Source organism: Pseudorca crassidens, chromosome 6 (assembly GCF_039906515.1).
Source record: "Pseudorca crassidens isolate mPseCra1 chromosome 6, mPseCra1.hap1, whole genome shotgun sequence".
Taxonomy (NCBI): Eukaryota; Metazoa; Chordata; class Mammalia; order Artiodactyla; family Delphinidae; genus Pseudorca; species Pseudorca crassidens.
In genome coordinates, this window is record NC_090301.1 from 69,145,941 (window position 1) to 69,162,127 (window position 16,187).

Below are 16,187 nucleotides of genomic sequence, written 5' to 3' on the forward strand. Positions count from 1 at the left end.
AAGCATTGTAAAAACTCCTTTGTGACATTTACTACACCTGCAGTTCTGTGAACGCGAAATATACTTTATTTCAGGTGGAGGTAACCCTGTGCGCCGGTAGTATGAAACTCTTTCTTTTTTTTCCTTCAGGTCCTAAAGGGTTTCCCAGAATGTTTACAAGCTGACATTTGTCTACATCTCAACCAGACTTTGCTGCAAAACTGCAAAGCCTTTCGAGGGGCAAGTAAAGGTTGCCTTAGAGCTTTGGCAATGAAGTTCAAGACCACCCATGCACCTCCAGGAGATACCCTGGTTCACTGTGGGGACGTCCTCACTGCACTTTATTTCTTATCCAGAGGCTCCATTGAAATCCTCAAAGATGACATTGTGGTAGCTATTCTGGGTGAGTGTTTTAGAATTGGATAGTCACAAATTCAGTTATTAGCTAGTGCAATGCATAGTTTAAAATGATAGAAAAGAGGACTTTCCTATTTATTTATGAGTACTAAGACTGATGAGTGATTTTAAAGCTTTATTTAAAATTCAATTCAAATCAAATTAACCTTGCAGAAAATATGTTTTCTTGACTGTCTCACTTTTTCTCTGGTGTGTAAATGCTTCCATCTTGGCACCTCCTTAAGCTTTTGAGGCCAGATATATGAAAATAGTCAGCATTTTCCTTTTCATGTTAGAGGATCTTGGATTCATGCTGAGATCTTATCACCTTAAATAAAATATATACGTAGTAAGCATACTTGCTAGCATGTGCCAATGCCCTGTCATGAAGTGGGTTTATATGTTGATGAATTTCATCTACTTGCTGTGCACTTTACCTGCTGTGTCCCATCAAACAGAATTATATGAGTCCTTACCTGGGTAATATAGGGCTATAAACTTAACACCTAGGGATAAAAGTGGTGAGGAGATGAAAATTAGTAATAAGTTAAACTGGTTTGGGTGCAAAAGAAAGTCCATCTATCCAATCTGCCACTTCAAAAATAAATTTAGTCATTGCGAACTTGTAAGATTTCTTTAGAATATTAGAACAATGGGGAAGAACAAGGGAGCAGAGAGAAACTAGATCAGTTGTTGTCCTCTCCTATCCCCTAGCCAGTATGTTTAAGCCTCCGTCTCCCCATGAGAATACCCACCCCCAATGACTGTGAACATGTGCACTTCTTTTTTCCTGCAGATTAAATCTGGTTCTATTTAAATAAGAAGCAAATAAGTCAGTGATTTCCTTTCACTTGACTCTTGATGTTAACATCCAAAAGGACAAGGATATTGTCTGTTTTCTTCACTGCTACGCAGAACCAAAATGGGCATAGCACAGGACCCAATACATGAATGAAGATGTTTGAGAGATTCCTATTTATTTTGATAATTTTATTATGAGAGCCTTTTGAAAATTTTTTCAAAATTGACCAGATGCACAATTTGGTTTACGATCCAATAAGCAGGCTAAAAACATATTCTAAATCACTTAGCAGCTAAACAATAAAGTGGGATTTTCACCAGATTTGGCTTTGACAGTTTGCTCTAGTATGTTGCCAGGGAAGGAGCACACATCATTGCATTCCTGATCTTCAAATCAGCCATCCCTAACTTCTACAGGAAGGTAACAAGCCTTGTTGCTTTATAAAATAATAATTTTTTACCCTTTGCTCATTTACACTCACGTAGCTAATTAAAATACGGAGCTCATGCTGAATTTAGTTCAGAGCTTTTCTCTGATAATATCTATACTGAAGTATCAAAACTATAAAGAATTTCAAGAGATTCTCCTTTTCTGTCTCCATTTCCATGTAAATCTGCACTTAAAATCCTCAGAAATAGTGATTATTTATTCTATTTTGAAAAGCTAAGTATTTATTTAAACTACAGTTAATGTATTCTCTCCAATGTTAATTTTTCTTATAAAGATATGGCATCTGATTTCTCCCCGTTATATTCACATTTAGAATAAGAACATTACAGCATTTTTCTTTTACATGAACATTATTGTTTAAAAGTCTTGGTAGTTTCCATAGTTGGGTATATATGAACTTGTCTACCAAAAACTACAGTAACAGATCCAGGGAGTTTTTTCTAAATCTGAAAAGACGCTTCAGGATATATGTAAGAAGGTACATTTTACGCTGCCATTGACTACCTTTAAAAGTTATGTAATCAAGAATCCATCAGTAGTTATTACGCATGTATTCCATAGGTATGATTTTTAAGTGCCTTGACATTCAGAGACAGAAAAATCTAAGTGGCCATGACTTTCAGGGAGAATATTGGGAGATGAAATATATCAAGGGTGCAAAGATTATGACTGGAGTCAGAATGCATGGGATTTAGTCATGGCCACTCTCTCCCTCCCTTTACTTCACCCAACTAAGAAGGTGACCTTGACCTAATCCGTTTACTCTCTTTAATCTTCTTTCCATATTCATAAAATTTGGATAATAATTAGTAATTTTTTCATGAGGTTATTTTGGGGATCAAGTGAGATAATACAACTAAGCATTTGACACAGTGCCTGACACCTACTTAGTCCTCAGCGTTTGTTGTTGCTGTCATTATCATCCTCGTCACTGAAGGGCACCTAGGAAAGAGGTGACACGTGGCTAGGCAGAGGGGATGCGGAGAGTGCCCATCAGAAGCCAGACAGTGAAATAACCCCAGGTTTGGCAAAAAAGCAGGAAGGGCACACTTTTAGAAGAAAGGCCATAAGGCCATATAGTAAAAAAGCATGACTGTATTTTTTTTTTTGAGAAAATGTAACTAGATTTATTAAACAATTGGGCAACTTTATTAAGGGCAAATCCACAAGTGGTTACTAAAGGAAACAGGGTATGTTCAAATTGTACCCTTAGTCCTCTAAGTGTTAAAAGAGTTCCACCAAAACCCCATGTTTGGCATCACCTCCCGAGACCATCCTGAGATAGAAAGTTTTAAAATTTGACTCTCCACAGCCTTTCCCATATTCCTAGGTTGACAAAATTAGACCACACCTACTATTGGCAAGACTCTTTTCTAGCAATGTGTGGCATAGCAGACTAGAGCCGTGTTTGCTGCATTCCAGATGCTTAGCCAAAGAATCAAAGCAAGGAAGTAATGGGGATTATACCAGGACCAGTGCTCTAAGAGACAAAATTCCGGTCAGTGAACAAACATGACTGGGGCAGCCAGTACGAGGTACTGGAATTTTGCTGCCCAAGTGTCTGTTGGCTGTAGGGTCTTACCTATGAAATTTTTGGTTCAGGGATTGGTCAGTGGTCCCCTTCTACTTTCAGAAGGAAAACATTAAGTTCAGATTCCTTTTATTTCCTTTTTTTCCTTTTCTCCTTTTATCTTTTTTAGGAAAAAATGATATATTTGGAGAAATGGTTCATCTTTATGCCAAACCTGGAAAGTCTAATGCAGATGTAAGAGCTCTCACGTACTGTGACTTGCATAAGATCCAGAGAGAAGACTTGCTAGAGGTTTTGGACATGTATCCTGAGTTTTCTGATCACTTTCTCACAAACCTAGAGTTGACTTTCAACCTAAGGCATGAAAGTGCAAAGGTATATGTTGCCTGCTTACTTTTGTACTCTGACATTTTATTTTATTCTTGGATTGCCCAGATACCTCTGAAAGATCAAGTGGACTAGTGTAGAAAAACTTAAGCAATTGTGAATATTTGAAAGGAAAAGCTAACTTAATATTGGAATTTCTCAATTATAGAGAAGGAATTCAGTCTAATTTCTTTCAAGTATATTGAATAATTTTAGGTAGTTCAATTAAATTTGACCTTTTAGGAACTCTTGGGTGACATATTTGATTTATAATAGCCTTGGTTTATATTAAGTGTGACAATTATTTGTAATAAATGGGTGATTCTAGTCTATTGAAAATTGCCTAGAAGAGTTTATCTTATAAAGAGGTTAAAATATTCTCTCAGCTATTATTTACACCATAAACTGTTTACCGATACCTTTTCAATAATTACGAAGAAGTTAAACTCTTAAAATTTAGGCCCGTATTTAACACAATTTCTAAATTGCAGAAGTATAAATTAATCAGGCTTATACCTGAGTCAAAATTAATGCTACAGAATGAAGAACATTTACTCTACTAGAAATAATATTTTAAATAATTCTACATATGATTTCACCTAGGATGAATTTTGAGAGTGTAACCCTTATATCCCTCACCCTCTTCCACTATGAAAATGTTTCCTTATGACCTACGAGTATTCTAAGAATATAGACTTTATCTTGCAGCCCACAATTTATTACTAGGTTATTCCTCCATCCCCTTCCCCCCAAACCTCATAACCCCAACTCCAATTCTAAATACTTTTTTGTCAGAAACCAAATGTTTTGACACTTGCCAGTGTATTTTAATGCTAACAAATAAAAGATCCTCAAGTCAAGAGTTAGGTAAAACGTGGTATATTTCATTCTCCCTGGAGTTACAGTCATTCCCAGGGTGCTGTGAGAGACAAAGATTTTAAGGTCACAAGAGTACCATTCGATAACCTGAACCACCAGCTCAGATAGTTACTTCTTTTCAAAAAGCTGAAAAGTTGAAAAATAATTAGGTGGTAAGAGGTTCATTACCAAGAGTATATTCTTTTTATAATGATTTTAATTCAGAATTCTATCAAATTGCAGTTTGAGATCACCAGCCTCATTCTTACTTTGCTTTTAAAAACAACAGGCATCTACCTCAGATAACTTACTTACATAAAAAGTTTAGGCAGCAACCAAAAAAATATTTGGAAACTTCCACTTTTGTTTACAAGAGGGAGGAAGGAGGAATGGGGAACAAAATAATCAAGGGTTCAGAGCATAGTGTTTATTGAATTCAACCTTATATTTATTCTTGTGAAATTTAACCTTGCCATCATTACCATGTAATTTAAACATCATAGCTAATTATAATTGGTTTACACTTTTTTCTCTGCAGTAATGCAGATTCTGCAATTTTTTAAATTATTATTATTTTTATTTAACTTTACCAAGTTACGTAAAATATATTCCGCATGAAGGAATATGTTGTCTCTAAATGTTGACAACATCATCCCCAAACATTTCTGATAAATAACTTCTACAACTCTGATTTCCCCATTAGGTGGAGAAACTACTAGGATTATTCTAGCAGACTATTTTATAATTTAGAGAAAACTATTAAGCAAAGTATTGTAGCTATCTGCCTGCAATCTAATAATTAAATCTCAAAGTGGTTGAAATAATATGAAATAGTAAAGAGTTTACTGATGATATATTGTGTTCAAATTGAATAATCTTCCATTTTTATCTTCACGTTCCATTAACAAAGGCTGATCTCTTATTACAATCCCAGTCCATGAATGATTCTGAAGGAGACAACTGTAAACTACGCAGAAGGAGATTGTCATTTGATAGTGAAGGAGAGAAAGGTAATTCATTCTTTTCTAAAATTTAAATGCAGAACATGTTGTTATCAGTTCTTCTTACTTAAATGCTCATTATACTTCTGATTTCAAGGATAAACTTTATTCAGATTTTAAGAAGGCAAATCCTTTGCATTTTTCAGTAGCTAATGATATGGTTTCTGATTGACAGCTCTCAACAGTGTTTCTCAAGACCTGATCCTAGGCCCTCTTCTTTTCTTATTCTATGTCATACTCTTTCCCTGAGTAATCTCATTTATACCCATAGTTTAATTATATTTTCACATAGGAGATGTACCTATTTATATCTTAATCCCAGATCATCTGAGCTTCAGTCTCATACATCCAAATGCCTATTAAGCCATCTACTTGAAATCGCAAGGGCAGCTCAAACTCAACATTTCTTAAATTGAAATCATGATGTCCCGCTGGAAACCTCTCTCTCCATCAATTGCCGTGTCTCTAAATGGCATCACCATTCTATAAACTGCACAAAACAGATCTATCTAGGAACCAACCATCTCTCAACCTCTTCATCCACCCTGGTAACAAGTCTTGTTAGTGGCACCTGCAACACATCCATTTACTCTTCAGACTAGGTCTCTATTGTTTCACTTTTCTCCATCTTCAGAGCCGCAACTCTGGACCAAGCTACCATAATACTGAAACACATTTCAACTCACCTTCCCAACTTGCCCTCTGTCATCTATTCTCCACACTGGACCACTGGTGATTTTTTTTTTTCCTAAATGCAGGTATGTTTATGTCACCCACATATTTAAAGCCCTCTAAAGACTTCCCATTCCCTAAATTCTCCATAGGGTAGGTTTATGCCTACCTCTTCAGTCTTATCTCATACCATCCTTTCCTTCACTACCCTAACCTGGCCTTCCGCATCAGCTCCTCTCTTTTGCAGCATTTATTCCAGCTGTACTTCCGTATGATTTGCATCATCATTTAATCAGTGATATCTGCCTGTAGATCACAAGCCCCATGGGAAATATTTAGTCACCTGAAGCTTCAGTGCTTGCCTCACAGCAGGTCTTCAACAAATATTTGTTGAAAGAATGACTGAGTTAATGAACTAGCATTTGAGCATTTTCCATATGACTCTCTTCCTCCTTTTGCCTTCTTAATCCAAGTTCTTTCTTGGCCCTCTTCCCTCTGGATTCTCTCCCAAGGGGAGAGCATCTACTAGCTTTAACTTGCCCTATAGTTCAAATGAACTCAGCTACCCTCTCTTCCACGTACATCATTTTTGTGTTTTTGCTTATATCCTTTCCTTAATTGGAATTTACTTCCCTATCCTCAAACACACACACACACTCACACACAACTATACCACACCACTTTTTCATCCGTTAAATTACATTTTTTTTGTCAAGGTTAATCTTCAGTGATATTCAGTGTGAACTCTTTCTTGATTTCCTCAAAAATATAGGTTTTCTTTCTTTCCTGAATTCCTAAGCCACTTCCCCGTTGTTATACGGATGGTCCTTGACTTACAATGAAACAATTTGTGATTTTTTTCACTTTACAATAGTGTGGAAACAATACACATTTAGAAGAAACCATACTTCAAATTTTGAATTTTGATCTTTTCCCAGCTAGCAATACGCTGTGACGCTCTCTTGTGATGCTGGGCAGCGCCACTCCCAGTCAGCCACATGGTCAAGAGGGAAACAGCCAATACACTTACAACCATTTTGTTTTTCACTTTCAGTGCAGTATCCAATAAATTACATGAGATATTCAACAGTTTATTGTAAAATAAGCTTTTGTTAGATGATTTTGCCCAACCATAGACGAATGTAAGTGTTCTGAGCATGTTTAAGGTAGATTAGGTTAAGCTATGATGTTCAGTATGTTAGATATATTAAATGCATTTTCAACTTATGATGTTTTCAACTTACAATGGGTTTATTGGGCTGTAACCCCATTGTAAATCAAGGAAGATCTTTATTTTCAAAATCTGCCCTGTACAGTGGTTATTGGTACATTTGTCTTTTTTCTCTATCAAACTGCAGATTCTTTTAGCAAATCATGGTTGATAAATATCTGTTGAATTGGGCTAACTGTTGACTCCTCTGGCTGATTGCAGAACAATAAACCATTCATAGATAGGTGATAATTTATTACTGCAATGTCCTTCATTATTCTCCTAGTGACTTTTTCTAAAATCAGAACCATAACAGTCAAGCTGTTCTTCTGTCAGCTTAATCTAAATCCCTTATCCTGAAGTTAATCTCATATTTTGATCTCACTAGAAATGAAGAACAGCTTGACGATATTGTCTATATAATAATGTCCCCCATACAGTTGAAGATTTATTAAATCTCCTTTCAATCTTGTTTAGTTTCTTCATTCTCAAGCTAAATAACTTAACGTTTTTATCTCCTGACAAGGCCCTGAGTGTGTCACAATTTATATTGTGCTCATGCACGTAGACATTTCTATTGACTCTGAAAACTTTTCCTTTAATCACAGGCTTAGTCTATAAGACCCATTTTATATAAAGTGTTGATGGTAAGGGATTTGCCTGCCTGTAGCTCTTTGAAGTTTCCTGGTGTGTCAGTGAGTAAGCACTTTTTGGTCAACATGAAAACACAACTAACTCCAGTTATCCAGAGCCTGAGAGCCTATTCCAGTCTTCAGGACTCCATGGTGCAATAGGCAAGTTTAAAATTTGCTGAAAGCAATTTAATCCCAATCACCCCAATCTAAAGATCTGAAAGGGCCGCTCATTCTATATTTCTTGATATAGAATCAATATCTGGGAGGAAAATGCATATAAGTAAGTATAAAGAGCAGAGAACTTTCAGAAGATAATTGATACTAAATGATATGGAGGGTACATAAACTAAAAGCTGCCCATGAAATGTATTGATTACTTTAGAGTTGGTTTACTGCTCATTTGAAACAATACCTTGAGGGCAGATATCCAAGAGTGCTGATGACTGTGAATTAATCAGCAGAGGCATCAAGAACCAGAGGGAAGAACACGTGGTTAGCCATTGGAGACAGACAGAGGTTGAGTCTTACAATTACCACTCACGACCTACTCAATACAACACTGGAACTCTTCAGGCTTCAACTCTCACCTGCACAGCGCCCCCCATCATGTCTACCACGTGGTGCTAAGGAGCTTACATTCAAAAAGAGATATTAAAAATGAAAAGATATATATAGAACCTCTGCACGTTGACTTGAACTAAATAGAAGCTTAACGTATCGGATCACTTCTCTCCTAAAATGCATTTGTAGATGAAAGTGGTTTGTCCTCATAGGCTGCACATTTCTTTTAAGAATATAAACTCAGCTCCTGACAAGTAAGAGTTGTCAGTTCAGGTCCAAATTTGAGGACACCTTGTATTTTTTTGAAGATATATTCAAGAAGTTCTCTTTCCTTCCTAAAATTCTGGCATGGAGGTACCCAGGACCTCCCCGAACTGACTATGGTCATTGTAGCGGGAGGTGTTATAGTTCCTGAGAGGGAAGTAAAATGTTATTTTTACAGAAAGTGAAGAATAAAAATGTATCTTCAATGACTTCCTTAGTGATCACAAGCATTGGCAAAATAGCTGGACAGAATAGAAATAAATGTGGTATAACCGTTTGGAACATGTTGAAAAATAGTCTCTAACTGGTCTTCAGAGTTGGATTGTACTTACTTCAGAGTGTGTCAGTGTGGTTTATTGGGTTATGGGAATACTTCTTTTAAAATTTTGTGATGTGGAGCTAAGATCCCACAAGCTGTGCGGCACAGCCAAAATAAAATAAAATTTTATGTTGTGTATATTTTATAATATACATAAATTTTAGTACAATAGCATGTAAAATGGCACATGAGATACACACACAAGCATATATATATATTTTTACTGATAGCACTTTTGTGACCAAATATTTGGAATATTCTGCTCACCTTTTTCTATGAACGGAAAATGCAATATCAAAGTAGCTACTAATGGCGGACTTAGGGAGACGGTGACCTTTTGAGAGAGAATAATGCAATGAGAACAGCAATTAACAGGCCTCCACAGAAAACAGAAAAAAAAATTAAAATGTGCTAAAGATATGACTGTACCAACCAAAGGGATGGAAATTAAGGTGAAAAAATGTTCAGCATCTTCTTTACTTTGGATTTAGATAGTGCCACACATTTCATTAAAAAACAGGAACCCATTTTAAGAGATATACACATCCTAAGAGCAATTTTCTCATTTCCCTACCCATGTAATTTTTATTGAAATAGGCACTTCTATATATATCAACTGGTAAAATCTAGTGTTCCAGAAAATGAGTGGAAAGAGGTCTTGAACTCATCATACCTGTGTTTCAAAGAATAGCAATAAAGCTTATCTCCTTGTAATGTTGGTTTAGTGATTTCACATTGCCATCCAAAAGTCAGTAAAGTTTTGAAAGCGTTTCTCCAAAATAAATAACTTCTGTGAAAGTTATTGAAGTTAGGAGTAAATATATACACTGTTAAACTTGTTTTTACAGACTATAGGTGGGTCAAATTCTAACTTTATTAAGTTTATAAATATATTGCTATTATACTTTGGCATCTCTTTGGAATATCTTCTCCAATAATAAATAATGATTAGCTTTTGTTATCCATTTCAGTAATACATAAATGTATCTTTATTTTAATTTTTAAGATAAATTCTTTAACTTTATTTATATAGAAAAATGACTCTAATCCACTTTCAACTTTCTTTGATGCTAGAGAAGAACTAAAGTACTTGAGATCAAATGAAGAAATTTATTTTGGACTCCAATTTTCCAATGAAATAAATGTTTTTTAATGCATTCGGCTGGAAAATGCTCAACTCATCTCAAAATCGTTACCAGTAGGAAATCTTAAACGCGAATGCTGAGAGAGTACATTAAATGCCTCTCTTTTACCAAAAGTTGGGTCCACCTGTTGGGTCTGACAAATAAAAATGATAAATCACCTGAGAGAAAGACTCCATAAATAATGGAGAGAGCACAAGCATTTGTTCCCAGATTGTTTGAAATGTAAGAATTTTATATAATCATTCTTACGATGGATGGGTCAACCACTCCATCAGGACATTCGTTCCGTGCTCTTCAATCCATCCTAAACACAGAGAGACACCTACAAGACAATTCACAACTGCTTTAGAATTGGATCCTGTGAAGAAAGGGGAGGAGGTGAACTGTCAGCCCACAGAAACAAGGGATTTTTAAAAAAGTTTTCAGTCATCTAAATGAGAAAAATTCGAGGCTTAATTAAATAGGCAGGGGTTTTTTTCTTTGTAAAACGATGGTAACAGGAATGATTATACAGTCTCATTTCTAGCAAAAGGGAAAATGTAAAAACTACTCAGATTACTATTCGGAATACTATTTCTACATAGCATTTAAGAAAACAACATTAAGAAATAATAATAATAAAATAGCAGGGCTTCCCTTGTGGCGCAGTGGTTGAGAGTCTGCCTGCCGATGCAGGGGACACGGGTTCGTGCCCCGGTCCAGGAAGATCCCACATGCCGCAGAGCGGCTGGGCCCGTGAGCCATGGCCGCTGAGCTTGCGCGTCCGGAGCCTGTGCTCCGCAACGGGAGAGGCCACAGCAGTGAGAGGCCCGCATACCGCAAATAAATAAATAAAATAAAATAAAATAGCATTAAGAATAACATTAAGGAAAATAGTACCTAATGCTACTTAATGTCTATTAAATAATCCAGTTTAACCAGAAATGGAACAAGCCATCAAAATCTAGAGGTACCTGGAAGCCAATTATAATGCATTTCAGCCCAATATCATGTATTCCATTAGCCAACCTCCAGCCTAAGCCTGAGCAGTTTCCATTTTTAATCCACAAATAGATTGTCATTTCAACTGTCATTTTAAATGATCAGATTTGAAGCTTTGATTTACCTAGTATGGAATGGAAAAATGTTGCAGTTGGGCTGCATCAGAGAAACCGTTCACATGGCCTGAGTTCCAAAACGCAGCTGGCTGATGATCCAGTGGCAATGAACACAGAAGTAAATGTGAAGTCATTTCCCCTCTGTATTAGAAAAAATTCAAGGATATCAAACGTCTTCTTCTTTCATGATCCTACTTTTACCTGAAATTCTTGCTAAAGGATTTAGATGCCATGTGTATGAAATAATTTGCTCCGGTTCACTAGAGAACTAAATAATAATCCCTCATTCACCACATTTTGTGAACACATGTCCCGAGTTGAAATCAACAGGTTATAATTCAGTTCAACAATATACGTTGACTGATGAATTTGTGCCTAAGCATCCAAAATCAAGCCATAATTTAGTAAACTAAGACCAAGGCCCGTGTGGTAGGCGGGACAGAACATTTTACTATGTATGAGGATTTACAAATCCACAGAGAACTCCCAAGGTCTTTCAAGCCAAACAGGCGAAGTGATTTAATGATGTGTGATGTCCATTCATTACAAATATGCATGTTAGCATTATCCTTACTTATATCAGAGACATATGAGTTCGATGTTAATTCAGTTTACATTTGATTCTGCTGGAAAAGATTCCACGAAAGTGTTTAAAAGAAAAGCATTTTGGGGAAGATGAGAAGCCTTTGTTGGTTCAAATTCCATTGGTGCCCAAACTGCACAAAAATTTACTTAGGAGCAACAAACTGATGCAATTCACAAAGCAGGTATGAATATAATTTAGAGAAGTGAAGTGTCTAATTTTTTTCACATTTACTAGCATAAAATTGGAAACTATTATTTTTTGAGGAATGAAATGATATGTTTATAAAGTGGGGAAATGTTGATCAGATTTTCAGGAGGGGAGAAGTTAAAATCAAAGGAAACAGAGGAAGAGATGACAAGAATGAAGGAAGGCTGTGTCCGTGACACTGGAGAGAAAGGGCTTGTGTAAGAAGAGTTGATCTGGAGATTTACAGGCAACTAGACTAGTGGTTGAGCAGAGAAATATAAGTGATACTGAGTAATCAATGATGTCAACAATGCTTGAGACTGGAAAGGTCTGTGGTCTTCTCAGTAATGATGAAATCACTGAGCAAGTGGGGAATCTTAAAGAAAATAAATTAAGCAATCTGCTTGCACTACATTGAACTTTAATTGGCAAGGTGTAAACTAACTCCTTAATAACCATTTCACATGAACTGGTTTTTTTTGTTGTTGTTGTTGTTGTTTTTGTGGTATGCGGGCCTCTCACTGTTGTGGCCTCTCACGTTGCGGAGCACAGGCTCCGGATGCGCAGGCTCAGTGGCCATGGCTCACGGGCCCAGCCGCTCCGCGGCATGTGGGATCTTCCCGGACCGGGGCACGAACCCCTGTCCCCTGCATCGGCAGGCGGACTCTCAACCACTGCACCACCAGGGAAGCCCCATGAACTGGTTTTTAAACTCTATCCATTTTTACCTTGGGCTGCTTTCTAGCTTCTCATATTTTAAATTATGATTTTTTTAAATAAAAGAAAAAGATCTCTGTTTAATTTCTGTGCCATATGGGAATTTTAAAAAAACAGTTGGAAGTTTCTCTGGAGTGGCCTTAAATCAGTTCATTTGGCCTTCTATAAATAACAAAGTAAGCACAACCAGGCGGAGAATAGATGGAGACACCGTCTTAAACATTTCTCTAGAAAATGATATACCTTCTGGAGTATGTGGGTTAGTTATTAGCAGTAACCAGATGGAGAATTATACTGTCTCCCCAGGACACTAATGGGAACAAGTTCTGGGTTTTGTCTCTTGGAGTTTTTCCTGCTGAAATATGTTCTAACACAACCTGCAAGGCTGAAATTATCCTGACATTTCAGTATAAAGCAGCTAATATGCACTACTGGCTTTAATGTAATTAGGTAAACCTACCTTAATTACTGTGTTTAAGCTTTATATTCTTTGCAATATCCTGCACAACCAAACTGCCTGGAATGTCAAGGCCATTACATGCATTGAACTAGGGTTGAAGTTCAGCCTGCCAGCCTGTACCAGAAGGAGGCTTCCGGTTTTGACCTTCACAATGTGGAATGACCACCACAGATGAGAGGGCATGAAGGTTAAAAACAAACAAACAGTAAGCTGCATAGCGGTGACATTTTAGAATTGGGACACGTTTTTCTTCACTTTTTCATTTCCTTCAAGAAATAGTACACCATATTTTAAGAATACAAATGACTGTTGAGCATGTATAAATAAGGTCTAAGTTATCCTAAAGTTTTTTTTTCAGAGATATAAATGCTATTACTACCACAGATATTCTTTTAATTTTGGAACGAATAGCGTATCTCATTAAGATAATCTAATGTCCTGTGAATTATGAAAAAAAAAAGTCTTCTTAAGTAGTTCCATTCTCAGTAGGAAAAAGAGAAAGAACAACTTTTCTGGCAGTTTAAAAAAAAATCTATGTTAAAGTTATTCCAAAAAAAATCACTATGACAAAGATAGTTTATGTAGCACTAGATAGTGCAGTAGGCATAGAGTCTCACATTTGATTCTCTTCTATAAAATAACTTTTCTTTGATAGATTTTGGCAAAGGAAGCACTACAAATGATCCCGAAGACTCTGTAGATACCATAAGACATTATCAGAGGTCCAAGAAACACTTTGAAGAGAAAAAAAGCAGATCTTCATCTTTCATCTCCTCTATTGACGATGAACAAAAGCCTCTCTTCTCAGGAATTGTAGATTCTCCTCCAGGAATAGGGAAAGTAACTGGACTTGATCTTGAAGAAACAGTACCCACCTCAGGAAGAATTCCCATAGATAAAAGAAGTCACTCTTGCAAAGGTAATCAAGTTTCTCCAGAATCTCGTTGTCTTTCCTCAGGACTAATCACAAAATGGTGACTTCGCACAAATGAAGAACCATACCGCACATTAATCTAATCTGCAATTTTGTGATATATTTGCAAAGATCAAACCTTAGATCATCTACAAAGTGTTTTCAGGGTTCTGGAATAGTGGTCATTATTCCCAATTATAGCATAGGAGGGTCTGTGTGGCCAGGCAGACTTAACATAATGCCACATAGAACATTGTAGGAATGTCTGTTGTAGTGACTCCGTGGGGAGAGGGGATCGATGAGTATTTGAAGAGAGCAAGCCCATTGAATCTTGTATGTATCTTCTGTATCCATTCCTCACCCCCAAACCTGTTTTTTTTTATAGCATGAAAGACCAATGCAATAAATACCAAAAAGAATTTCAGTTTACTGAGAATTATGAGAAAATGGGGAGAAATGCTCCTAAATAAAGTATGCTTTTAGATCCAACTCAGTTGAACACATTTGTTTAAAAGGGATACCCAAATATATGGGTTTTGTTGTAGAAAATATGCATGAACTGGGTAATTGTGCTTAATCAGTATATCCAGATTAGATGCTAAAGGGTGGAAAACTCAGGAAAACTTGAGGACAGTCACATGAAAGAACAATTAACTTCTCATCAGGAGCTAGATATACGGATCTTGTTAAATCTTGCTAAGTGGGTGCAAGAACAGGTACAGGCAGGCTGCTTGGGTTCCAAGTTCAACTCTGTGACTTACTCCCTTTATGTCTTTCAGTAAGTGATTTGACAGACCCCACTAAGACTCAGTTTGCACATCTTCAGAATAGGAATAATATCTTCTAACCAACTGGTCTGTTGTGTTTACTAAACAAGAGAACATGCATAAATTACTTTCTCTGAGATAAAATCCCCAACTCTGCTTAGTATTTTCTCACAGCTTTTCTTTTCTAACCCTTTAATCATTGAACATATTCCTAGATATATAAAAATGTAGAGATGAAGAAGGTGTAGCAAAAAAATCAAAAGAATATAACAGAAATGAAGGAAAAATAGGATGTTCTTGACCTGGCATGATACAAAATTATGACACAGAGTAAGTAAATATTACCTGTCATTGTCACCATTATTCGAAGTGACTGTATCTGACAACAAAAGTTTTATTGAATCTAGGATGTTTAGGCTTTACATTTTTCCTGAGTTACTTTCCCTATATTATCAAATCAGCTTTTGCCATGACCCCAAGTTGAAGTAAGCTAAGAATATATGCAGATTTTCTCTGGACAATCTAAAATCTTGATGAAGTGGATGAAAATAGTACCTCATTTATCACAGTGGAAGAATGGAATATTAGATGTGATTACCAAACGTCCCGTTTTAGTTATTTATGAAAACGGATTCTGGGAAGTACTAAAAATTGAAACAGGTTGTATCATGGAAGGCAGAAGTTCTGAAGAACTTGCTGAACCATCCTACTATTTCCAAGAGTCAGCATAACGTGGGCCTGACATTTTTCAAAATACTTTTTGTTGTTTTCCTCTTGCGTTTTAAAGTCTCAAGTGACAAGTCGTTAATGATACATTTTGGGGATTTGATTTGACTTTATAATGACTCTTGCTGATGGTGAATTCTCATGCCCTTCATCTTATATTTTGCTTTGCCACTTCTTCCAATTATTTTTAATTAGCTATTCTACATGCACAATAAAAGATAGTATTCTAACAGATCATTTTAATATCTACCTATCTAAAATTTTAATTTTCAAAAGTTTACAATGCGATCCCTATTCAAATAAATAATTACCTTTACAATTCATAGTTAAATACTCATGTCAATTGAATAAGCATGATTGATGTTGTTATAGAGTCTATCAGTGTGACACATGGTTAACCTGGATAATCAGTACGATCAACCGATGGAGAATTCTAAAACTTTATTCACTGCAAATTTCATTCCCTAGTGATTTTCTAAGGTGAGATACTGTGCAATGTTAAAGGGTTTGAATAAGATGTAGGGTGTAGCTGGAACTGCTGCAGCT

At 36.3% G+C, this 16,187-nt stretch overlaps 1 protein-coding gene across 2 annotated transcripts in view; it reads left to right on the top strand.

Moving 5' to 3' along the window:
* Nucleotides 1-16,187, top strand: part of KCNH7 (potassium voltage-gated channel subfamily H member 7) — a 449,578-nt gene that overhangs the window by 420,652 nt on the left and 12,739 nt on the right. Inside the window, exons 10-13 of one of the 2 annotated variants that reach the window (XM_067741723.1) lie at nt 130-382; nt 3,328-3,533; nt 5,293-5,392; nt 13,891-14,154. In XM_067741723.1, coding sequence (XP_067597824.1) covers nt 130-382; nt 3,328-3,533; nt 5,293-5,392; nt 13,891-14,154 — 823 coding nt within the window. The remainder of the gene's footprint in view (nt 1-129; nt 383-3,327; nt 3,534-5,292; nt 5,393-13,890; nt 14,155-16,187) is intronic. The other variant, XM_067741724.1, reaches the window with a different exon arrangement.